At 38.5% G+C, this 27,193-nt stretch overlaps 3 protein-coding genes across 3 annotated transcripts; 1 reads left to right on the top strand and 2 right to left on the bottom strand.

Moving 5' to 3' along the window:
• Positions 1–18: 18 nt before the first annotated feature.
• On the bottom strand, positions 19–380 carry LOC108373589 (transmembrane protein 258 homolog). The gene has a single exon (XM_017629501.1). The coding sequence runs from the start codon at positions 373–375 to the stop codon at positions 136–138; it is 240 nt and encodes a 79-aa protein (XP_017484990.1). The 5' UTR covers positions 376–380; the 3' UTR covers positions 19–135.
• A 4,980-nt stretch (positions 381–5,360) lies between these two features.
• Positions 5,361–7,914, top strand: LOC108373588 (regulation of nuclear pre-mRNA domain-containing protein 1B). Its single transcript, XM_017629500.1, has 4 exons — positions 5,361–5,642; positions 5,704–6,356; positions 6,410–6,553; positions 7,633–7,914. The coding sequence occupies exons 1-4, from the start codon at positions 5,492–5,494 to the stop codon at positions 7,780–7,782; spliced, it is 1,098 nt and encodes a 365-aa protein (XP_017484989.1). The 5' UTR covers positions 5,361–5,491; the 3' UTR covers positions 7,783–7,914.
• A 2,785-nt stretch (positions 7,915–10,699) lies between these two features.
• Positions 10,700–19,385, bottom strand: Oseg2 (intraflagellar transport protein Oseg2). Its single transcript, XM_017629502.1, has 12 exons — positions 19,347–19,385; positions 18,731–19,076; positions 15,898–16,184; positions 15,612–15,829; positions 15,089–15,547; positions 14,866–15,027; positions 14,604–14,802; positions 13,837–14,542; positions 13,249–13,776; positions 11,890–13,182; positions 11,080–11,822; positions 10,700–10,995 (listed from the first exon to the last, which is right to left on the bottom strand). Exons 1-12 carry the CDS (start codon positions 19,383–19,385, stop codon positions 10,747–10,749), a joined length of 5,229 nt encoding a protein of 1,742 aa, XP_017484991.1. The 3' UTR covers positions 10,700–10,746.
• Positions 19,386–27,193: the final 7,808 nt, after the last annotated feature.

Here is a 27,193-nt window from a genome sequence, read left to right as displayed (position 1 = left end):
CAAGTTTTTTCAACAAAATGTAAAATAATAAAATACATAGTAAAACTACGTTTGCTTGAAAATAATTCTACAGAATATGTTTCAATCGGGATATCTTTGCTGCGCGGCCACGGCGATAAATCTTACATTGCAAACTTATATGTATATTCCAACTGATAACATGAGGAAAACTACCCCGAATCCGAGAAAAATCGAAGCGCACAGGCTTATGGAAAGTTCCTTGAACAGTGTACTTTCTTTTGAGCTCCTTGGGCGTGACACTACAAACACGAAGAACCAGGCTGTGAAGAAGGTGCCTATTGTCAACAACACCGTGGCCAAATGCGGAAATACAGCAGGATTCACGGGTGAAACATATCGTTGCATAGTCTCCATTTTATCTGGAATGAGATTTTTGTTATAATATATATTAAGATTACATTTTTTCAGTGCTAATCCTCAATTACTTGTTCATAAAACACTTCACTTTTCGCAGGGATATGGAATGTCAACTTTGTGTAGGAAACTTGACAAATACGTGGCCCGGCACCTTTATTTTCTAAATATGTGGCACATAAATCGATTTTTGCGTGGTTATCGAAAGGAATATAAATCGGGTTTAAAAAGCTATTGAGATTTTTTATACAAAAAGTAATACCAAAAGTACGTTTCTCAAGTAAAGCTCGTTTATAACATGAACGAAAGACACAAGATCACGCGGTAAGGAAAAAACGAAAAAAGTTATTTTCCTGCTGCCGAAATCTCGACGCCATCTTTGTTGTAAGAAGTAAACAACGAAGAGAACGGAGAAAACCGCGAAATTGTTGAACGCATGAAAAATCATTTTTATTATGCAAATTCTTCTATAAATCATGCCGTTGTGTTAAATTATTCTTTATCTTATGTGTACACACGTTGTCACAAGTGAAAATGAAGAAAATTGCAGTAAAAAGCCACCACCAAATTGTAAACAACGAAGAAATGTAAATAAACGGCTAATGTCAAAGTCGCCCAACTTTTTTCCTAAATGCGATTATAACGGGCTAGTCTCCAGCCCGCGTGATCTTGTCTTTTTGGTTCATGCGTTTATAAATCACCCCCATGATGGGATAATAACAAGGTGTTGTCAGTTACTTAACCTCACTTTTTCGGCAGGTCTATTCCGGTCACGCATTTTAAAGTAGTAGAAAAGGTATTAGTTATTTACTACTCTTAATCCGTTGGTGCATACTATTTCAAATTAAATGTAGAAAAATGTTTAATTACAGGCTTATAAGCCAGGGCATGAATCACGTATGACGACAATCGTCTGAATGGGTATCGCCGATCTAGACGGGGTTAGATCGCCGAAACAACAGCCCTTGGTCGGGTGAAACCCGAGTCATTCCGGTACGTAGAACCGGCTGTCGGTTCTAAATTATGCTGCGCCAGTTTGGACGCCGGGGACTAGTTGGACGCAGTGGACGAAGCTACAGACTTGTCAGAACGCCGCACTCCGGACAGCGACCGGGTGCCTTCTGATGACGCCTGAGCATCACCTACACAGTGAGGCCCAAGTGCTCCCCGTAAGGGAACACAACAAGATGCTCTGTAAGCAGTTTCTTGTGGGGTGTCACAGAAGTGAACACGCCAACAGACCACTGCTGGAGGAGGAGCCTCCGCCCAGGCACGTCAGGGGGCACCTATTCATGTACAAGGACGCAGTCCAGACCTACACAGACCAACCACTGGACCCAATGACGTACAGACGAGCGATTAACGACATTCATAGGGAGTCTGTCTCCACCTACCTCGACTCCCGGCCTAGGAATGTCGTTATCGGAGCCCAATCACCACCTGTGGAAGAGACGGAGCTTCAGTTACCTAGAGAGACCCGCGTTACCCTGGCTCAGTTACGGTCTGGATATTGTAGCCGCCTAAACAGCTACCTGTCCAGACTCGACCCAAACATCCCAAATGAGTGCCCGGCATNTATAAAAAATCGCCTTTCTATACGATTTTTGTGTACGTTTTTCCCATTGATAACCACGATATCTTTTATTTTTTTTTACATTTTGAGGACAAAAATTATACAAACCATCAATGTTTTTGTTATTTTATGGCCTTATAACAATTATATTCAACAATTTTTATTGAGCTCGAGGCCGTATTTAATGAAAAACTTATTGTGGAAAAGCAACAATAATTTGAAAAAAGTTAAACACTATAAAAATAGAATTATTAACGAAAACCAACAACCACATGATCAAGTGTAAATCGTAGCGGAATAGCTGCCCTTGATTGTGTTGGCTTAGCAAAAATGAAAAAGTGGGAAAAAAGCAATGATAATTTGCAGGTTTGTATAGTAACCAATAGTCAGTACTAATTTGTACTGGAACCTGCAAATTTTTACTGGAAAAGTGTATGATAACCCAAAAAATTTACAAGAGAGCACTGAATCGAGAGCGTAACAACACGNGCAAATTTTTACTGGAAAAGTGTATGATAACCCAAAAAATTTACAAGAGAGCACTCAATCGAGAGCGTAACACCACGGGAGAGCTGCAAATTCTTGCTAGTGAAATTTCTACTAGCAGAAATTAGCTAGCAGAAGAAGAAGAAGAATAAGTGTCAATCTGTCAAACGAAAACTTGTTTTCGCGAAAACCACTTGAAAACTCACGTTCCACTCATTCCAATCGGTGTCTGCACTCGTTTTTTTTCGATTATTTATCGAAGTGGAAGTCATGTTTTATCATTTTTAATACGTCATTTCGGATTGGCTGGCCAAAATAAAGTAAGCATGGAAGTAAAAGGTTGTTAATGAAAAGAATTGAAGGAAAAGTATTTTGGTTTTGTTTTTGTATAGCAAAACTGTAAACAAAGGATGAAAGAAATGTCAACGAAAACACCAACAGTCGGTGTGAACAGCCTTCAGCCCACAATCCCAAAACTCATTTTCAAGGTGTTTTCGTTGTCGGTCAGAACATGGTATAATATGCGGGAACGACTGAATGGATTTGTATGAGAATTTGCACACAGAAAACTTATGACTTAGATTACCGGCCGTCTTCACATGCTTGAAAATCTCGGTATGCGAGAAAAAGCATGCTAAGTACTTTTTGCGGTCTACACGTGCGTCGTCGTGGGGGATTTTCCTGCACGTGAAGACGGCCGGTTAGAAAATAGGCTACTTTTCTTGAGAGTTGCCACCTGTTAAAAAAGTTTCATTAAATTAATACGCGGAAACGACTGAATGGATTTGCAGGAAATTTTGCAAGCAGATAGCTTATGACCTACATTAGAAAATAGGCAAATTTTTTGGAAAAGTTGTCACCTGTTAAGAAGGTTAAATTAAATTAATACGCGGAAACGACTAACGGATTTGCATGAAATTTTGCACACAGATAGCTTATGACCTAGGTTAGAAAGTAGGCTACTTTTTTAAGAGTTGCCACCTGTTATAAATGTTTAATTTAATTAATACGCGGAAATGAGTGAACTGATTTGCATGGAGGTTTTCACACAGATAGCCTATGAGCTAGGTTGAAAAATAGGCTACTTTTTTAAAGAGTTACCACCTGCGAAAAAGTTTAATTAAATTAATACGCGGAAAACTCTGAACGGATTTGCATGAAATTTTGCAAGCAGATAGCTTATGACCTACAGTGGAAAAATAGGCTAATTTTTTGGGAGAGCTGCCACCTCTTAAACAAGTTTTAATTAAATTAATACGCGGAAACGACTGAACAGATCTGCATCACATTTCGCACAGAGATAGCTTATGACCTATGTTGGAAAATAGGCTACTATTTTGAGGGTTATCACGTATTAGGAAAGTTTAATTAAATCGATACGCGTAAATGACTGAACTGATTTGCATGAAAGTTTGCACACAGATAGCTTATGACCTATGTTGGAAAATAGGCTACTATTTTGAGGGTTATCACGTATTAGGAAAGTTTAATTAAATCGATACGCGTAAATGACTGAACTGATTTGCATGAAAGTTTGCACACAGATAGCTTATGACCCAGACTGGCAAATAGGCTACTTTTTCAGAATTGCCACTTGTTTGAAAATGAAATTTTGTTCAAAGATGGTTTATGACCTGGATTGAATAATAGGCTACTTCCTTAACCGGTTTTCCGATCAGAACGAAATTTAGTACAATTACTGCGGATTTCGGAAGGATGGTCTTAGACTGAAAGTCCGATAGCTCAAGGCTCCTCCCATACAAATTGGAAATTTCATATTACATACATATCTCTGGAAGTATTTGTGGGAGAGAACTGAAACTTGGTATGGAGTTGTGTATGCAAAATGTATCAATTGCTCATGGAAAAAATGTGAGTTATTAAAAAAGGAGGCATGTCGCCTCCCATACATACTAAAAACTTCTTAATACATATCTCTGGAAGGATAGAAAATCTCTCGATGTATTTTAAATATGTGATGGAGATTTATTTTATAAGTGCCGTACTTACAGAATAAATTTCATTAAATGGAAAAGGGAGAGCCGGGTTCGGCCTTATAATCTAAAGCTCTCTTGAGGCATTTGCTACAGTAATGAGAAGTGGTATTTTATCAAGACCAGGTTACTAAATTTGAGTTGAAAATATTAGAACCCGCTGTGGCACCTCCAAGAAGGTTACACGTTCACGCGTCGTATACCTGGAACTATTTTAAGGTAAACTTAGAGGTATTGGTATCTTTCGTATTTTATAATTTCATAGTTTTAAACGGCCTAAATACCTTAACTCGCTTAAAAAATAACGAGCTATAACGAAATGGGTACAGAAATAAAATCTAACATAATTAAGTTATTTTTCATATTTGTATAAAAGCGCGGGGTGAAACCCGCGGCTAGTATTTCAGGCCTTCAGGTAGCCTTCAGGAGATCCCAGGTTCGAATTCCGTCAGAAGCCACACATTAAAATTATTTATTCAAATTGAAATAATTGCTGAATCTTAAAATTGTGTTTTGTTTGGTTTCCTGTAACTATGAAAAAGTTTCTGTGAAGTTCCAACGAAAAATTAAATCAGACAAATTTCAGGAAAACAGCCGAAAGCGCATCCGTTTAACAACCATTTTCGATAGTTTTCTGCACATACGTTTCGGGTGAACACTTTAGTGGGAGAATTGATCTGAAAAACGTCCGAAAACGGAATCGGGAAAACGGATGAAACATCAGGTATTTATACGAAATTGTTTCCATTTTGATACGTTTCCGGATATTTTGCTGGCTGGGCTTAAGTGGTTAAAACTTTAAAAGGACGTAGCAAAAATATTGTGCAGTAATATTGAAGAACTTGCTTAAATCGTCAATATGAAGGAAATTAATTGGTCCGTAACCGATTCCGGTATTGCATTTTTGGTCCCTAACCGCAAAATCTACTGACAAAAAACTGACAGCTGTCAATCGAAAAACAAGAGACGGCTTTGTTGTTTTTTAATCGCCTGCGTACATATATCATTGAATTTTTGACGGTTTTGTAAATAATTGTAATTAACGCGACAAGTCTCGGGTAAAATGTCCGCATTTTCCGATTCAGCATTACTTAAAAAGCTGGGGGAATTAAACTCAAGCCAGCAAAGTATTCAAACGCTGTCTCTGTGGTTAATTCATCATCGCAAACACCACGCGTCAATTGTGAAAACATGGCTCAAGGAACTACAAAGTGGTAAGGTTTGGACGATTGATAACTTTGTAATTTTATTTAATTGCACATATGTATTTTGTAGCCGTTTCGGAGGGCAAGAAACTTACATTTATGTATTTGGCTAACGATGTTATACAAAATAGCAAGAAGAAAGGTCCAGAATATGGCAAGGAATTTTCTCAAATATTGCCCAAAGTATTTACACACATTGGCGAAACTTGTACATCCGAAAAACTGTTTGGAAGTCTCGGTCGTATCTTGAATATTTGGGAAGAACGTGGCGTTTATGATTCTAAACAAATTAATGAGTATCGTGGCCGATTGAATAAGGAAATAAAGGATAGGGCAGATGCTAGTAGCAGTGGCACCTCCAGTGAGCCCAATACAAACGGTAGTCAAGGTGGTGGAAGTAAAGAAAAGTCTGAAAAACGTGAGAAACGTAAGCATGAAGAAGGCAAACCGTCGAAAGTGAAACGGTCACGTCCACAAGGAGTTGTGGAAGAGAAGCCTAGTGCTGGTCAAAATGGCGATGCTGGGCACTTAAGTCCATACTTACCATTGGGTGATCCACCAGAGCCCGAGGAGTTGATCAAGGCTTTAGCAAATATTGAAAATTCCGCTTCAAGCGACGCTGTTGTTCGCGAACGAATCGCGAATTTGCCGCCAGAAATATCTGAAATCGGTTGCCTTAGCAAGTTGGAGGACAAAGATGCAGCTAAAGCACTGGCTAAACAAGCAAGAATATTAAATTTTTGTTCAAAACTTTATCTAGCAATTTTCTTATGCAGGTTAATGAAGCTGTGCAGTTACTTAATGAGTACAATGCCCGGCTAGCCGCTGAAATGGAGGAACGTACAAAGTTGGCTTCTATGTTGAGAGATTTTCAAGCAGAACAGAAAGAGCTTTTGGTCCAAGCTGAAAAACGTTTAGATGTGAGTAAACACTTATCATTTTAATTCTCTAAAGTTTTTCTAGATTGTAAATCAGTGGATACATTAAGAGCCACGTTGCATGTTATGTAAGAGTTGCGGGAATGAATGGCATACTTGGTTAATCGATTAGTCTTCTAGTTGTTAGGTTTCTAGTACATATTTTTAAGCTTCGGCAAAATTTAGTTTAAAATTTAACTCATGTTCTTAGCTGTACGCATGTGCCTAGGACGTGCTCGAGCTACGTAATAATTACCGCAATATTGAAAGCCTTGTTGCTTTCTTGATGCTCTGTTGCATATGCTCAACCATGATAAAAACATAAAAGAATCATGGCCGACGAATTGAGAGAATGGTTTTACCTTCTAATGTTTTTATCATGTGCTCAACTATGAATCTGCTGAAATACTTCAGAAATAAGTAAAAATTTATGTTGGGAGTTTGATTTGCTCTTCCTTAAAAGTGAAGGCCGGATTTATTACAGCTGTTGTGACAGCATAAAAAATTATACGCAACATTGAAGAAAATCTGACGAGCAGCAGCTCTTGGCAAGCAATAAATGGTGGCGATTCCGGTATCGTACACCCGAATAGAGGGCATTATGAATGGGTGATTTCTTATTACTATTAGAATACAGCTGTCGGCATTTGAATATTTAAAACTATAGTTAAATAGTGATGCCTCGATCGTGATTGATTTAATAATTCTTTATTTTTTAATTGGGACTAATCAAAAATGACGAAATTTTACCAATAACCGGTATACATACGTATTATGCCGGATTTCCATTAGGGATTGCAATGGCAAAAAATGTATGCCATGTGGAACAAGCCAACCTTACTGTGAAAATGAACTTAATGACTATTTTTTTAACGTTATGACACGATTATTTTTTAATGCCCAACTTTGTTATTTGCCAGTTTTGCCATTAAATGCCTAGTGTAAATCCAGCATTAGAATTTTTGTTTACATATTGTTTTATAAATAAGGTAATTAACCGATTGTGGAAGAATGAAGCAGTTAATTTTCTTTATTATGTAATTTATGTATATATATATATTAAATTTTACAATTTATTACAGGAATACAAGCAAAAATTGAATCGAATGGTTGCTGTTCAAAAGGAAATACGTGATCATCTATCGAATTTGCCAGACTTAACCCAGTTGCCGGATGTAACTGGTGGTTTAGCACCATTACCTTCAGCCGGTGATCTCTTTAACATACATTAATAAATATAATTGAATTGTTTGCATTAAATGTTATTCAAATTTAATTATTCAAATGATAACCACGCGAGAATCACTTAAATTATGTATACATACACCAAAAACTTAAATTATACCAGAATTGACAAAAGATTACTACAAAGTTTCAATCATGATACAAAAAAGAAGGTAGTTTCAATAAACAACTTTTGACGGATAATAAAATTTTTTGAAGTTTCATAAATTGTCAGTATTATCAACGGCCTTGCCACTTTGATAATATTAAAACAATACATCGGAGTATTTTCTTTCCCATATTTTTACCAATGTGAGAATATTTCAAATCAAAACTCATAATCAGTACTTGATATTTTTTTACTTACGTGGTTTGCCCCTCTTTTATTAAAAATATATAAAATGTAAACTGTTACATTGTAATTATTCTTTTTATTTTATAATAAAAACCATTAGTGCATTATNGCAACGGAAATTGTTGGGGCTGAAACAAGTGCTTCTTGTGTGTATGCGTATAGTAATTTAAAAAAAATTTGTCAATAAAAGGTTAAAGAATAACACTTAGAAAAATACCAATACAAGAATGAATGTAAAGTTAAAGGCAAGGCAAAGATAAAAATAAAAACAAAGACAAAGATCCGTAATGATAAAGGTAAAAATGAAGACCAAGGTAAATTTAAACACTTCACTTATGTATATAGGGGCAAGGGTGAAGGGGAATATGTAGATAAAGAAAATTATCAACATAAAAGTAAAGACAAAGATGAGGATGAGGATACCGATAAAAGTAAAGATGAAGATAGGGGAAGAAAGATTAAAATAAAGGTAATAAGAGAGGAAAGGATATAGGGGAGACACAGAGACTCTGTTTGGGAATTATTTGGTGATTTAGAGCTTTTCGGGATTCTCTGGACTTACCGATAAAATAATCGATATTTTTATCGATTTTGTTATCGAGATTTTTATCGATTTTCATCGAAATTTTTATCGATATTATCAATTTTGCTATCGATATTTTCGGAACTTTTCGATGTAATATCGATTTTGTTACCGATATTTATCGATTTTGTAGTCAATGTTTATCGATTTTGTTATCGATATTCATCAATTTTGTTATCGGTATTTATAAATTTTTGTTGATCGATATTTATCGATTTTGATATCGATATTTATCGACTTTGTTATGGACATTTTTATCGATTTTGTTATCGACATTTTTATCGATTTTTATGGATATTTTTATCGATTTTGTTATCGATCTTTATCGATGTTTATCGATTTTGGTATCGATTTTGCTGTGGATATTTTTATCGATTTTGTAAACGATATTTTTATCGACTTTTTATCGATATTTTTATCGATTTTGTTATGGATATTTTCATGGATATTTTTATCGAGTTTCTAATAGAGTTTGCTACCAATATTATTATCGATTTTGCCATCGAAATTTTTATCGAAATTTTCATCGATTTGTTATCTATGTTTGTATCGGTTTTGTTATCGATATTTTATTGGATGTTATTATCGATAGAGTATAAAGATAAAAATGAAGATAAAGGAAAACCGGATAACGTAAATGTAATTAGAACGAACAGGGGTAGAGGATCAGGACAGAGGTATAGATCCCTAATATAGAAAAAAGACAAAAAATAAAACCTTAAGCAGAAGCAGATGTATGTATGTATATTGGCTATGAAACAAAACAGATATGTATGTAAGTTTCACTTCTCCAGTGTGGCCCAGGCGCACTTACTTTTTTTTTTGTATGCTAAGTGAGGGCGTTTCATACATATTCAAGTACATACTGTGTCGTTCAATTAAAGTAGCTTAATCGGCTTTAAAAGGTTCGACTTTGCATTAAAAAATAATCAGTTCCCCTTGGAAATGTTTATATTTTTATTAGGCTTACATTGAAAGGGCATCTTGGACTACATGTATCTAGTTAAACTTTAAAATATTGTTTGGAAAGCCAATGAACATTTTTTTTGAAGGGAAAGGGGCCTATCCCGACATAGGCTAGTTAATTGAGTGGCACAAATAAATACATATCGCTCATTTACTTCAATAGTGTCATAACTCAAAAAGGCAAACTCTCGAAATCAAAAACGAGAAAAGGTAGCGGTAATTTCTGCTTGCTTAACTCAATATTTTAATTTTTTGGATAATGACATTATTTAGGTATATTAGCGATATGTAAGTGTAAAATTTACGAAATTCACGTGCTGGTAAGGTGTGCAATTAACGATATATGATAGATGACGTCGTTACTACGCAGAAGCTACTAAACCTCAAAATAGCTTAAAATGAGGGAATGAATACCAAGAAGACGGGTAAACTGCTAATGATCGGGATAGACGACCTGTCGTTAGAAAATGCGTTGGAAAGACCAAGTGTAGAAGGACTTGGCTTCACTTGGCATTTTCCAACTCGATCAAAGTTGCTTAGGCGGTTAGAGCACCACACTGTGGAACTATCCGTTTAAACCTTCTGGGTCTTGATGTTTGATATCAAAGTGTTACTAAGAATTTCCAACCACTCAGATAATTTGCCATCCACCGTTTGAGTTACTAATGAAAAGAAGAGGACTTAATATCTCCCAGTGGTATGGAGTGACAAACGGCATCGAAGACTTTCAGCAAGTCCAATGCTTTTGGAACACTCGACTCGCGAAAAGTACAGTTACCCACACACAAGTATCTTTGGTGAAAGCCTACTCTCACAGCCTCAGCAGGAGAAATGACTCTTTAGCCTTTTACTTCCTCGACGGCTAGTACGGTGTTATGAGGACTTTCCGACTTTACTTCTTCACGTGAATTTTGGACCACCCTAATATATGTATGTACATACAAATTACGAAAAAACTGTATTTTTATTAATGTGCAAATAGTTTGATATAAATTTTTTGACATGAGAATCTCAAAAAAAACTTTACACTGTACCCTTTGAGGACACTTACAACTCTCTAATCGTGGCTTAATGCATTGAAGAATTAGCCTGACCATTCCATTTCTCAACGAATGCAATAATGTCTGCCACTTTGCTGCCAGGCGACATCTTAAGTGCGACAGTAAATTTGCTCCAAACATCCCGATTCGCTTGACGGCTCGACGATTGAAAGGTGACCGGCTGACGGCTACGTACAGGATACGCACTTAATATGCAAGGTACTTCATCTGGCCCGAGTGCTGATTCGTATAGGCCACGGTCGTCAGTGGGTAGAACCTTAAATTAGTTTTCCAAAAAATAGCAGGTTGAACACGATTTTTGAAATGCATGAATATATGTACATATGTATGTAAACCATACCTGATCAACTTGCTGATCCATGCTTATGGCTAGCACCCACTCGCGTACCTCTTCATGCAGACTAGGATCATTTTTAAGATGTATGTCTTCTGGCAGTGGCACTGAACTTGGAAAATCAGTAGCAGCCAAATCGGAATGATCCACATGATGTCCAGAGCCCTCTTCAATGGCTTCGCACACATCCAAATAGTGGTTGAGCATAACAAAAGCTTCCGCTTCGCGGCCGGCATTACGCAGATCGGTCCCGGCTTCATAGAAACCTTTGTCCACTGGTATGATGTCCGTGTAGCGCAATAAAGCGATTGAAATACGAGCAGCGATTGGTTGTAAGGATTGCACGGGTCGACAAGCGGAACGCACAGCGTAGTAGTGACTAATCAGCAAAAATTTCTCAATGTTGTTGGTAATTTTTGCATGCGCATGCTCAGAAGATTGCAGTGACTTTAGCAGTTTGTAAAGGAAATCTCGCAAATTCCGCCACTGATCCTCCTTGGCCTGGTCTTCACGTAAAGCAAAGCAATCCATTGCTATGCGAGAGTAGATGTTGAAATTGGCCTCCAGAGGTGGCGCGCCATAAGTAAAATAGAGACTCAATGCTGTGAGGCAATCACCTTCGCGTATGAGTTGGGCTGCATAGAGAGCGATATATTTCTGTAAAACTGCAGCGCTTATCTGTTTCGCCTTGTCAAGACAGCGTATCCATTGCCCTTGTTCGGCTAGCATGTCCAAAGCGCTCATGACGTCTGAAGAGAATGAAGTGCACACGCTTTGAATATATCTAAAGTGTCCACAATTAAAGTACGTACTTACCTATGTCAGCTAACTGTTCTACATTGCCTTCGGTCTTAAGGCGCGATTTCTGCTGCTGCTCTACGTAGCTCATCAGTTCAGGATCCAGTTCCTTTGCTAGGCGTCGTGCCTTCGACCACTGCTCGGCGCGTATAAAAACCTCTACGGCGTCTTTGGGCATATCAGCAGCTAGATACAGCTGCGCTGCTGGCCCGATTTGCTTGATTTGTAGTAGACGTGGCCCTAGCTGAGTTGCTACGTTGACTGCATCTTTGCCTTCCAAAAATTGGTTGCATATCTCAGCGGCTCTGAGTAGAGCGCGTTCCACTGTGGTTTCATCGTCTGTATTGGTGGAGTTAATTTGCATTAGACACTCAGCGGCCTTGCGAAATTCTTCACGCTTAGCGAATTCGGCTGCTTTTTGCAGGTAAGCACGCGAATCGTCATTATGTTCGTTATTTCGGCGTTGCTCTTGCGTTTGCAGACGTCGTAGATCATTCATTGCCGACGGATAGTGCTCCTCGGCAATGCGCAGCGCTTCATCGAACATACCCTCATTCTTGTAATGGTCAATGATCAAATCGGGACGTTGTGCACGCAGCAGCAGAGCTTCATAGTCGGGATAGTTACGTGTATCCAAAGCAGCGGATGCTTGCCCAATTAATATATCATTGACAGCTTCTGCCAAATATTGCTCAGCCACGTTTAAGGCAGCTTTCCAATCACCTGCATGGGTGTACATCAGTATCGCCTCCTTGGGCTTATTTGCTTTGATGAACTCGCCTTCGGCTTCCTCGAACTTGCCTTCGTCCTCAAGGGACATAGCGATTTTCATGTGGACTTCATCCGTGGATTTACCAGATAAACGACAAAGATCCATGGCGAAATCGAACTGCCCAGAATCACAAGCGAAACCCACAGCAGTGTCCAGCAAACCCAACTTGGTGAGCAAGCGGACAGCGCTCTCGATCGGCATCGACTTCGCCCACATGTAAGCCACCTGGTTACTGGCGCCATCAGTGCCTTTTTGCTTAGCCACACGATAACCATCTTCCCAGCGGCCAGATGAGCAATACATATGCACGGCTGACTTCCAATCGCCCGAAGCTATAAAATGAACTTCAGCGATTTTGAACTTCCCTTTGGTTTCTAGCTGTCTTGCCAATTGCAAGTGAGTGGTATCCAGAAGTTCCTTATGAAAACGTTCTACCAGACGTATCATGGAATCATACAGCTCGCGGCGTTTATACATTGCAATAGCCAAATCGGGCTCGGATACTGCCAGCAAAACCTTTTCCGCATCGCGATACTTACCTTAAGGGTAAACAAAAAAAATAGGTTTCAAATGCGATTTAGAAACAGCTATATCATTTAATTTACCTTGCTCTTCCAATCCAGTTGCCAAATTTACAAATAAATCTCGCATTTCATCCACTTGCAGATATTTCTCGCCAATAGCGTAAGCGCGTTCCCACTTGCCATGCCGATTGAGCAACTCTATTGCTTCCTTATACATGTTAGCGCGTACCAGCAAGTCCTCAGCGCCGTCAACATCTCCCGAAAAGGCCAAATGCTTGGATAGATCCAGTGCATAGCGTTGTATTTCCGCTGGTTCGTCGAGCACCTTGGCGATTTGCACGGCTTTGCGCCATTGTTTTGCGCCGACAGCAGCCTGGAGTGCCTTTTGTGTGGCGCCTGCCTCAATGTAGTGATTAATGGAAGCATCTAGCTGTTTGCGTGCCACCAACCAGTCGCCCCATTCCTCTTCCAAATTCGTGACGTCATCCGGTGCAACTTCACGTGCCAAATCGAGTGCGCGCGCGTAGGCGCCACCCTTGCGATACAAGCCCATAGCCGCCTCTGGGCGCGATAGTTTGAGCGCAATGTCGCCAGCCATCTCGTACAGTTCTATTGTTTTTGACGGAATCAGAAGTGCACCAATAAGTCTACACTTGTTTTAGAACTTACCGCAATTTATTAATCCTTCTGTGATTTTGAGCATCAGTTGCTGATCATCCATCAGATGCGGCGTTTTCATGGCCAATCTCGCTGCACGTGCTGGTTTACTGGCCTTCAAATAAAGACTTAAAGCCTTTTCAGGTTCGCTTTGCTCTTCCAGCACTTGTCCGGCTTTCTCTTCCTGCCCTGTGGTTAAAAGGAACTCCATTTGCTGTTGCTTTAGCTGCTGTAGGTCACCATAACCACGTCGCTCAGCTAAGTTCAGCGCCTCATCCCACATACGAAGTTTCTTATACATTTCGAGTGCTGCTTCGATATCACCCTGCTCTAGGTAAATACGTTCTGCTGTGCGCAGGTCGGAACTCAAGAGCGCTAGTTTGGCGCGCACTTCTGGGCACATAATACCGGGAGAACCCGTGGTCTCTTCAAATTTGTCTGCTTCTTCTATCATTTCATTCAAGTAGTACGCTTTAGATACGTTACCCAAGGCGGCATAACAACGCTGCGCAACGCGAAGATTGCCATCCTCGATTGAAATGACTGCCAAATTGTGCCACATAGCTTTGGCGGCGGGCTTGTCACCAAGCGTCTCTAGAAAGTGTATTGCGCGTCCGAAGTCGCTGTCGTTAACTGCGGTGCCGAACTCAACGAGGCCTTCGTCCAGTTGGTAAGTGTGTTCTGCAGGGCCTTCTTGTGTACGCACATTTGTATGACCCTGATTATAGAATCGGAAGTAGTTAAACTATAGTTATATGTACCATGATCTTAATACTAACTGAGTCACGGGTGACTTCGATAACATCGCCGCGTATGGCCATTAGCGTTACGTGCTCGGGCAGATCAATATTATACCAGACGGCTAAATTATTATTGTTTTGTGCTACAACTACATCGCTTTGTGGCACCCATTGCACAAATGAGATGTTTGAGAGCAAAGTTTGTTTCTTGCCAGTGTAAATGTCGATCAGCACCAATCTGGCGGAGGTGATAGGCAGTTAGTAATAAGTACCTAGCAAGTCGAATGTTATAAATAAATACCTGAGTTTCTTGTCGCGAAACAATAATTTGTGCGCGGTTTCACTCAATTCGATCCAATCGATTTTGGTCTCGTGATTCACTTGTCCAATGATGAGTTGGTTTATAAGGTCAACAATGCAAATAGTTTTGGCGTCTAGCAAGAATGCAAGTTTCTTATTGTTCCTGTAAAGAAATTACTTATATAACAATTTTCTTAAAAAAAAAATAACTCATCCCAGCTTACTGGGTATTTCCCCGTTCATTTAGGCGCACAGATATAACATGTGGATTGACGAACTCTGTGCGTACGGAACCTAAAATCGTGCTTTCGCCATACTCCACGAGACTTAGTTCGCCTACATTGAAAATCAAACACACATTCGGGTTCTCAAAATAGAATCGTTCGTGACGTCCCGATGTTGTCCAGGGCACTTCGCTCACCAAATTGCGCGTCAGATCACACAAGATCATCGAGTCTTCGGTGCGTGCAACCAGATAGTTGTCCTTACCCATTATGCGCACGTCGTCGATCTCAAGTCCCAGTTGCGATTCGATGGTCATCTGTTCGGCAGGCTCTTGCAAGGACTTCACCAGCAGCTGGCTGGGTGCCACAAAAATCAGTTCGAATTTGTCTTGCCAGATGGTGCGTTTCAACACTGACTCAAAGAGTATAACCGCACCCGTTACAGAAGCGATTGCCAAGCTTTCGAAAGGAGTATAAGTAAATTTGCATTAAAAAATAAGCGCCTGACACGCCATCGACTCACCGTGCGCCATCGCGTCGCCATTGTACGCAGGTGACCGTGTAGAAGTGCATAATTTCTTTGGTTGCGCTCTCATTCCAATCGGACAAGCGCGGGCTCCATGTGAAAATTCGTATCTTGTCGTAGCTGCCAAATGCCACAGCTTGACCGTTAGGACTGGCGGCGGCAACAGTAATTTCACGATCATTTCGAGAGTAGTCGAATGTGCGCACTGGACGGCCCTATAAATGCAGATATTTATCAAACATACATACATATGTAACTTCTCTCTACAGTATAAGAAGCTTACCACAGTGTCATAGAAAACAATTTTCTGGTCACAACCGCCAGCACAAAATCCACCTTGCGGCCAAGCCAAAGCAAAAGGTGGCACTGGATGCTGCACTAGTCGACCTGAAGATTCATTGGCATCATCGATAACGAAGTAACGTATTATTGTGCCATCGTTGTGGCCAGAAAGAAAGCCAGTGCCTTTGGTATTCGAAGCTAAAGCGATGCAAATGCTTTCTGCAGAGTATAAACTTTGCGACTTGTTGCTTTTACAGTGAAGCGCACGCACCTTGCCATCGTCGAGTCCTGGATGTGGGAAGAAGAAAAAATTAAGGGGATTATTACGAAACCCATTCAGGCCTGCTAAAGGACCATATCGGGACTTTTTCGGGATCATTTCGAGACCCACTTAGGACCATTGAGGGCCGTTTTTAAAACCATTTGGGATTAGTTCGGATTTACTGTGGGACTATAAAGGTCCGTTTCAAGACTTCATAGAGATCCTTTCAGGACTATATAACAACTTTTACAGAACTCCTTCAAAACAATTTTGAGACCAGTTCGGGAACTCATATCGGGACCTGTTCAGGACTATTTAAGGACCATATCAGGACTTGTTCGAGATCGTTTCGAAACCTAAAGGACCACTTAGGGTCCAGATCACGATTATTTAGGTCCACTTTGGGACTAGTTCGGGATAAATTTCGGACTAATAAATGACCACGATCCTTCCGAGGCAAGTTCACGACTTTTACAGAGCCACTTAAGGATAGTTTTGGGGCTAGTTGGGAATCATTTCATAACTGAATCGCCTCATGTTTTGTCAAGCCGTACACAGATGTTTACACATCAAATTTCATGAGTACCTGGTATTCAAGCTTTTCTTATAGTGAAGCTAAATGCCGAGTAGAAAGATTTTATTTCGAATTATGCTTGGCGAGATCGAGTTATTCCGATCTAAGCATGGGCAAGGACGTCTAAACTCACCTGACTAATCCTCGGATGCAATGGACTCTGGATCTCAAACTACCCAAATATCCCCATCGACATATTACTAAAGAATAGGGATTGATGGGACGTAAAACGTTGAAAGGGAATATATTCCATTAGGAGAAAAAGAAAATTTAAAACACAACGAATCGATGGTTGCTGACGTTATCATCACGAACAAACCTCGGTAGTTTAAACAAGTAAAACTCAATGCTGTTGATATCTGGTATGTATAGCAGTCGCCCTTGCGTGGTGCATCCTGGCTAATGCCTTCATAGTCATCAGAGGCTTGATCGGTAATGATTGTGTCCTTGCTTTATTATTATGCTTCGATTTTAATGCTTGACAAGGGTCTGTGAGTTGCGATTCGTGGTATTAAGCCACTGAGTATGATGGGACTGTTTCCACTCGTTAAAATCCATGCAGTGGACGTAGCAAACCTCCCGCCACTAAGTTAGCGTATTCGATTGAAGTGATTCCCGTTTCTGCGCCTAGTTTTACACAGAAAGTATGACTCATAAGAGTTCGCGCCAAACTATCTACATTCCCCCTATGCGAAAGAGATAATGATTGCAACTTCCCAAGTTGGCTGTGCGTAGGAGAAAACTCAGCAGTCAGGGAAAACTGTCGAGAGAGGCTTAAACATGTTTGCAACTGAAGTGGACCACACAAGTGCTCAGCGTCTACATTTTCTGCACTTTGCACTGAAAACTTTAATACAAAGAAATGAAAATTCCAAAATCCGGTTTACCTGGCCTATTTATAAAAACTGATAAGTAGGGCTGGGACTATCCGCATATTCGAATAACCAGCCGGATTATCCGTTGACACGGATAAAATCCGGATAGTATGGATAACCGGTTACTATTCATTTGCGCAATTATTCGGATATCCGGATTTACGAAGAACCGGTTAAAATTCGTATTTTCGGATATCCAAAAAAATCAAGAAAATTTGGTAAAGCATTCACTATGAACAAAAGTATCGTAGCAGCTTTCATTACTCAGGCCATGATATTTTAAAGCCACGAAAAAAACTCTCGCGGTCAATTGTATACCTTTTTTTTATTTTTACGAAACGATATTTTCATTTCACAATACCAAGCGCTCATAAATATGAAGTAGCAAGTTTTCAGTCCGCATAAATTCGTTTGTATAATTCTTTAATTCCTTTCTAGGAGCCTTTGAAATTCATAAGGTAAATAGAAAACTTGTTACTTCACATGTATGAGCGCCTGGTATTGGAAAATGAAAATATCGTTTCGATAAAATAAAACTGGCCATACGAGTGGCCGCAGGAAAATGGACACATTTTATTAATTTATTTGCCCTATTTTTCATTTCATTAATATCTGATATCCGGAGACCTAAGGAAATTATTCGGATATCCGAATATTATCTTAGCTTCGGGAATATCCAGATTTTTCGTTTAGTTCTTAGGATATTCGAATATTCGGTTTATCCGAATAGTTGGAAAATCCGGATGAAACTTCCAGCCCTACTGATAAGCTTTCATTAAAAAAATGATCAAATTGAGTGAAAAATGGAGGCTCCACGGAATTAAGAACAATAAATGTCAATTTTGAACCACTGTGCAGCGGTCGCCCCTGGGCAGGCAATGGCAAACCTGCGAGTGCGTTTTTGCCATGAAAAGGCTTATCATTAAATCCATTCGCCGTTTGGAGGTGGGGTAAACTGTACATAGCAAATTAGAGGATAACCTTGGAGTTAGTAAAAGTGTAAGCGACATAATATTATTATTATAGTTAAAATAAATTTACTTGGTTCAAACGTATTTCGGACCTTTCAGACTAAGCTTAGCTAAGGCTAGAAAAAAGTGTTAAAAAAAATTCATAAACAAACCTGCAATTATGGCACCGGTTGACAACCAAATTAAAGCTGTAACTGCATTTGCCTGTGGAAATTTGTTGCAGATAACTTTTTTATCATTCCATGACTCGCCCAACTTATATACGTAGACAATATTGTCACTTTGTCCAACAGCCAACTTAGTTGAATCCGGACTGAAGGCAAGTCCACGTATGACATAGGAGTTCTTGCCGTTTGCTGGGTTCGATGGTTTGGTCGAGAATTTATCGCGTCGTTCGCCAGCATCGTCGAATAGTAGAATATATCGATCAGCGGTGGCGATGGCCAGTTTTTGATGATTCGGAGACCATGCCAGGCCAGCAATGCGACTCAATTGCTCCTGTAGGTATGCAATACAAAATTAATGAGGTATTCAGATACATGCTTGTTAATAATGACTCAAGCACGGATGTCCATGCCGAAAAGTTAAGTGTAAGACAATTTATAAAATAAAGTAAAAATTTTTAAATTTTGTTTATCACAAGCAAAAACTAAGAATCAAATTTTTTGCTGAGATGTTACATAGTTTCAGGCTTATTTGTTTTAGCATGAAAATCTGAGCTCTAATAATGATTTTGGTTTGATGGTAATTATTCTCTACATTACTTACCTGCCCATCTAACAATGTTCTTAAATATTTTAATTGCATTTAAATGTTTTTAAAACTGTACTTAAAAATTTATTTTCTTAAAGTAAATTAAAATTGACTTTTCCTCTCTTAATTGCGCTTGAAGAATTTTTCCGCAGGCAATTTTTTCTGTTGTGGTTACCTTAAACTTAACATCAGACGCATCGTTGCTAGGCAGCTTGCCACACGCCTTTCAGCCTGTCCGTAAACAAAGCGGCATTTGTGTCCTACAGGTGGCTTTTTGTTTACTGCGGTGCATGGAGAAGTAGAAATGTCATCGCTTTTGTTTCATTTATCCGGTTTGGGCTTAACGGCTAGTAGGAAATGAAGGCTGATGGTGTTGCGCTAAATTAAGAGGTGTTATTCCCATAAAGTATGCTATCTGAGATTAGACAAAATTTAAAAATAACACAAAATTAAATAAAATAACAAAATTAAAAAAAAGAAGTAAGAGGCTTTATACCTTTCATGAACATCAGAAAATTTAGTTTAACAGATTACTGCATTTGAAATTATTGGGAGCTAAACAAATTTTTTATATCCACAGCATGCATAGATAGAGGACTTACGTATGTACATATATAAAAAGTAATATCTAAAAAATCAGTTGTATGGAAGATATACCTTATAAAGCACCAATCTAAACTATAGTTTATAGCAACACGATCTTTGTCATTTTCACTTTAAGTATTCTGTTGACAATGGGTGAAAACAGTGCGAAATTTCATGTCCCTAGCTACACAAATAGAGGAGTTATAACGTAAAATCTCATATCTGAACAATCAGTTGTATGAGAGCTATATGTTAAAGTGGCCCAATTTTTCCGGTTCCGACAAATGATTAATACGTTATAACGTTATACACTCACTTACCAAATTTCAGTCGGATATCTCGAAAACGGAGTGGCTAGATTGCATACAAACAGTCGGACATGGCTAAATCGACTCAGCTCGACGTTGTGATTATATAAGTATACATTTTAATGGTTTTATCCTTCTTATTCTGGTACTTTCAAACAGTTATAATATCATTTCATGCTCATGAAAGGTATAAAAAAATCTGTCCATACAATTATGGGACAGCCTAGTGTGTATACTAGGTTGGTCCGGTAATGCACGTGAAAAAGTAAAGTCGGAATTTTTATGTTCTATACCGAAAAAATATACCCCTAATTTGGGTACTATTATTGAAAGTCTCCTGAAGAGAACATGAATTTTATGATCGAAAAATATTTATTTTCAAGAATTCTATACCATTTGTACCAAAGTTTTTTCCATATAAAAATACATAGAAAACTTTGAGCGACCTCTAAATATTTATTGATTTCGAAAAAATAGGGGTGTTCTTTTTTCGATATAGAATAATCCTAGGGGGTAAGAGCATTACAATTTCGACTTTGGACCACCCTAGTGTATACATACATATACATATATGCTCCATTAAATTAATAAGATAAAAGTTTTGTATTACGAAAAATCCTTGCAACGTTTAAATTCTCAAAAATGCCTTTCATTTCATATACATATTAAATTGTTTTAGTTAAAATATGTAAAAAAGCAAATAAGTGGCGTTCGATCCCTGGCCGGGCCAACATTTTAGAACAGCTGCATGAACACTTTTATATGTTTTTTCATACGTTTATTTATGAAGCTACATAAATTAAGCTCTTGCAGTTACAGCCCTTTGAAAGCTCCTGCACTCTGCAGTTGCAATTTAATCTTCGTCCCTCTACTGGCAGTGGCTCCAGTAATTTACGATGAGGCATACATTTTGGCGCTTTACCACGTTTTTACACCACTTGGGGTTATTTGACACACACAAGCCAAGGAAAAGTTAAAAACTACCCTTAAAGGGGGAATATTTCTCAGCCGCCTTCCTGTAAGCGCATAATTTCATGCCAGTATAACAGTTTTACATTGAATGGATAATGGAAATAATGGTATGAAAAGAAGAAGGATATTTTCGACGACTTGTATTTAGGGACATCAAGCGACAAATCTGTTTAAGGAATTTGGAAATTGAGCTTTCTGCCTGAAAATGTTTTCTGAGTTTGCGTCTATACTATAGAACAATCCGGCGCGTCGCTGAAAATTTCCTTCTTATTTATTTACCAATTCTTTCGGTATTAAAGGTGGGTGCCTGGGAAATATTTCCCCCTTTAAGGGTAGTTTTTAACTTTTCATTGGCTTGTGTCAAATAACTCCAAAAGGTGTAAAAGCGTGCTAAAGCGCCAAAATGTATGCTTTATTCCGATTTCTTTAAGCAATTGCCAGTAGAGGGATGAATATTAAATTAAAAAAATTAAGATGAAAGTGTTCATACAGCATTATTTTTCAGCAGTGTCATGTGCTATATTTATACTCTCTGTAACTTTCACCATAAGACCAATCTTGTTTGCTTTTTTCTGAAAAAGGGAGACAAGTCAAGGTCAGCGCTTTTCCAACTTTGATGGTCCAAATCTTACGCCGCTTTAAGAATATTTTTTTCAGTAGAACTGAGTAAATTTTTCGGCCAATAATCGTCACTTTTAATTTTTTGTATTTGTACAACTTTACAAAGCCATTTAAGTATGTAGTCAGATACGCTAAGCGCTGTTCGTGGAGAAACCTCTGTAAGAAGATAGAAAGTACTTCATACTCGTACAAAATACCATCAATGAGTCCACTCTAGAGCCTCTAATATAAACGCACTTTCCGGGTTGTCTCCCTAGTAGAGTCACCAATTTTCGAATCGCTGACAACGAATATTATTGCCGAGGAAAACATAAGACGAGCTATTAGCAGATAGATTCCAACCGTACAAGTTTCCGGGACCAGACGGTATTATTCCCGCTGACCTACCGCATACAGCAGAAAATATTTCACCCATAGTCGTACCCGTCTTTGAAGGAGTAGGTAAGAGTAGTTTTCATTACTAAGGCAGGAAAAACTGCACACACTAGACCAAAAGACTTCAGACCGACTGTCATCTTTCCTGCTCAAATCTCTAGAGCGACTAATAGAAGCGCATATTAGCGACAAGGTGGTCAGCAAAACTTTCGGCAGCCCAGCATGCTTGCAATAAAGGGAGATCAGTTGAAACAGCACTCCATTCTTTAGTGCACGTAATCGAAAGATAACTATATTACAAATAATAGATACTCGCTGCCTTTCTGAACATCGAGGCTGCTTTCAACAATGTATCTCCTGCACCGATTAGGTCATCTCTGCTAAATCTGGGAGTAAGCAGTTCACTAACCTCATTTATCGAACGAATGCTAATCGGACAGGGATAAACCCCAGGGGGAACACTTTTGTTTAAGATTTCACGTGACTGCCTGTCAAAATTACTTAACATCATGGTGCACTTAAGCACCACGGGTCAATTCAAATGCCTTGATCGGCGCACTGAAATGCAAGCACTTCAGTACCAAATGGACGTGTGTGGTGAGGACACACACAGGCCACCTTGCAAGGGCCGAAACATACCTAAAGTCTCTGCCGTTCTCTAGGTGCCGGCACCCGATTGCAATGCAACTTCACATTGAACCATTTTTGGTTCTACCGGCATTTAGGTGGTAAACCACAGCCACCACGTTACACCCCGAAGGGCCGCACCATGAACAGACCGGAGTAATGCTCACCAGCCAGACCCGCTCGACTCGCTCAACGTGCACAACTCACAGAAGCCAGACTTAAAAAAACTTGTACTCATGCACACCTGATGTCTCCCACCTGGAGAACATTTTCACCGTTACACCGAATTTCACCATTACACACCATTTCACCAATTTTTCTTATTTCATTCAACTTCTTTCTCTCCGTCTTCAAGTCCTGCCGGCGTACATTGTGCTTGTCTTGCGCGCCTTGCTCATCCAGTTTGTTTTGCCAATATAGCCGGGGAACATACTCCGGGGGCATCTGTTCTCCGTGGTACCAGGTTTAAGTCTCTGGTAAGACTTCCCAAAGCCGAAGACTCTTCTACCAGTTGAGTTGATTTTGACTGGGTACCCCGGGATTGTCAAGCCTGTACAACGAGGCGCTCGCGGAGTAATAACACCTGTGCAACATAGCCGTAGACAGCCTTCTTTGAGAATTTGAATATATTGGCGGTCAGAAAATTGCATACGCCGACGATATTGTAATAGCTATCTAGTGTAAACATCTCTCCACTTCGTTTAAATATATCATATATATATCTTGTGTATAAGTTAACTAAATCGGACATTTCAAACAGGTGGCAACCTTTTAAAAAGTGTATTTAAACTTAAATCTTCTTAAAAATCGTTTGCCTGACACCTATATTGTGATACCTACATATTTATTTCAATTACCTAATTACCGCAATTCAAATCGAATTTGATTTCGAAATAAAGGATTGAAATAAAGCCTTTCCAAACCCTTTCGATTGATACACATCTTTTAATAATTGTTAAATATTTTTGCTTTAATTTTTTAAACCGGTGGCAAGCCCTTTCAAATTTCTTTCTTATACTTTTCGTTTGACACCCTTACTTTTATATTTCATATAAATTGTACAAATTTAATTAAATTCGACTTTTCATATATGTGGTAACCCTCTTCCAAATCTTTTCAAACTGAAACCTTCTTTTGTTTGGCATCCATATTGTGATACATATTGCAATTACCTTATTGACGCAATTCAAGTTGAATTTGATTTTTAAATATATGGCCACCCTCTTAAATATTGTTCGGATATAAAGCCTTTAGAAATGATTTCGATTGATACCCATCTTCTAATGATTCATATAAGATACTAAATAATCTGAATTTAACATTTTAACAGGGGGCAACCCTCCTCCTATTTAAACTAAATATTGCTTAGCACTCCTTCGCTTGACACCCTTATTTCAATATTTCATATAACTTCTGTACAATTTAATTAAATTCGATTTTTGAACCCCGCTTTAATATATTTTCAAACTTAAATCTTTTTAAATCTGTGCCACCCAAGTTGTGGTACACAATCATATATCTCAATTGCCTTAGTGTAAACTGAATTTGATTTTTTAAACGGGTGGCAAGCCTCCTACATATGGTAAAAAAATAAAGCCTTTCAAACACATTTCGATCGATACCCATATTTTAATAATTGATTTAACCCATTAAATAATTTGAATTTAACTTTTTAGCAAGTGGTAATTCTTCCCGCAAAAATAAAACCTTACTGCACATCTCAGCTTCGCGTACTATATACTGTAAGTATTTTTTGCATAATAATGAAGGGTTAATTTAATCTTAATCTGACCAACGCCCCGACCATCCCCCGCCTTCTTCTGTCGTTTTTTCGTTAGGAATTAGAGCTGAAGGAGTGCGTCGCTTTTCCGTTACATCGATGTTTGCTTTTACCCACAACTTGACGCGAAGAAGTTTCGCTTCAAAAATCTACCACAAGAGCGTGGGGAATACTCTTATTTTTAATATTACACTTCTCCTTCTTTCCCCTACTTTCAGAAAGTTACCACCGGTAAAATACGCTGTAATCCCCCACGCACAACTCACCACATTTGCAGCTAACAAAATAGCTCCATAAGCTCAAGCAATTCTTCTCAAAAAGCTCTACCAAGTCTGCAAAGGAATCAGCTGAGTTGACCGACGAAATATACATATGTACGTATGGCGATTGTTGCCACCAAGACTTGCTACTGCAAAAACCTCAGTCATAAAGTGTACGCGACGACGCTCACTTCATTGCGGAGGCAGTGAAAATGAAAATTTTCAGCAATTTCTGTGGAAACAGAAACGATATTTTAAGTATTGCGGTAGGTCGAAGAAAACCCTAAGTTGAGCATTCAGAAGCATGTTCATGTATGTAGTTAAGTTAGCATATATTGTATTTAGTTTAATCCACATAAATACCTAGATTTGTTATTTCTTACCATTGGGACAATCGCTTTCACAAACTGGCAGTCTACAGCGCGTATAAGCAACATTTAGCACCTAATTCGAGTGATGTGCGACACAGTTGGGTCGCTTTCTCCAAATCCCTTCCATGTAATAGCCATTCATTTGGTGTTTATGTGGCGAAGTTAATGTGAATGTTGTCTTCACTGCACATAATACACTGTATGTATGTATGTATGTATGTTTGTATGTACATTTGTACATTACTACATCCTATATGTTTTTATATGCAGCTCATTTCTGTTACAATCGTTAGCTTGTCGTTATTGTTGGCAGTGTTGTCTCAGCATGAAATAACAGCGCACACATAAACATAAACAAGTAAAACATACAAAAGTATGTAGAAGTCTTTAAAGTAAATATGTACTTACATACATATTTAACTGTAAAAAAACAGGGACAACTCTGAATTCACAATTCGCATTTCGTTCTTGACTTTTAATGAGTCGATGGATGTTTCATATCTACATATGTATGTATGCAGGTATGTGTGTAGCTTTGGTTGTCGTTGCCAATAAACGTCGTGCTTGCAATTCGCATCACTTTCAGCTTTCGCATGCCCTTAGCTCCTGCTTATGATAATCCTGTAAATTATTTCATAACACAAACAGCACAGAAACAAGATTACCAACGGAAAACATACATACATACATACGTACATATACATATACATTTAAATGTGTTTCGTGCGTGGAAATGCATATTTATACTTTAAATCGAAGAAAAAAGATAATTTGTTTTATGTAAATACTAGCTTTCCCTCACCCGCTTCGCTGAGTGCTTGAAATTTTTGCGTGTTACATTAGTAATAATTTATTTAAAAAAAGAATTTAAGAATGTTTAATTTAATTTGAAAAAAGTTTCATTTTATTTGAAAATGAAGTTTCATTAATTCTGAAAAAGGTTTAATTTAATTTGAAAAAGGTTTCACTCAATTTGAAAATGGTTTCAGTTAAACTGAATAGATAGATATGGGATGTATCTACATTAGGGTGGTTCAAAATAAGTAAAGATGGAATTTTAATGCCCCCCCAGGGTTGATCCATATCGAAAATAATTGTACTTTTTTTTATTTTGAAATCAAAAAATATTTAGAGCGCTCAAAGTTTCCCATGTATTTTATATGGGGAAAAAACAACTTTTCGTAGAAATGGTGTAGTATTCTTGAAAATCAATATTTTTCGATCGGAAAACTTTGGTTATCTTCAGGAGACTTCCAATAACAATACCCAATTGTTTATTTTAATCGATCCGTTAAAATCTGTAAATTTAAAAAAACTGTAAATTGTAATAGAAGATATTTTGAAAATCTGTAAACATTTATAAAAGTTGTAATTTACAGTTAAAACTATGAATATGGCAACATTCGGTGGGTCGGTCGCCGAGTACTGCCAGACAAAATTTAATCTAAACAAAGTGGAATGGAGTAAAGTTGTGCAAAAAGACAAATTTGCTTCTTAAGTTCATCCCAGTCCCACCGTCCTACCGTCGGAAAATTCAGTGTACACGACGAAACGACCCGATCGACTTCGCCGGGACCCGAAACATGGCAGTATGTAGTACTGGATTCCAGCATAAAAATTTCCATTAAGCTACTTGGTTGTCCGCAGATCGAAAAACGATAAACGAAATCGATCACGTTCTGATACGTACGCATACCCGAGGGCCAATTATATCGGACCACTATATTGACGCAGCCAAGCAACGCACACACCTCTGTGCAGCAAAAAATGTGCGCCAAAGAGCGAAAGGAAAGCTCAACGTCGAAAATCTGTTATCACAACGGAGGGCCAATTTAAATATTCGTCACTCGACTCTCACACTTCGTCCTATAGTTTTATTGAGGCCCTTAAATGACTATTCCTCTGAGTAAACAAAAAAAACTTTGACCACCCTTGATTTCAAGATGACGGTAAAAATAAGTGA

Source organism: Rhagoletis zephyria, unplaced genomic scaffold (assembly GCF_001687245.7).
Source record: "Rhagoletis zephyria isolate East Lansing unplaced genomic scaffold, Rhagoletis_zephyria_1.1 Rzeph_scaffold_06839, whole genome shotgun sequence".
Lineage (NCBI taxonomy): Eukaryota > Metazoa > Arthropoda > Insecta > Diptera > Tephritidae > Rhagoletis > Rhagoletis zephyria.
This window is presented reverse-complemented; position numbering and strand designations above follow the sequence as displayed.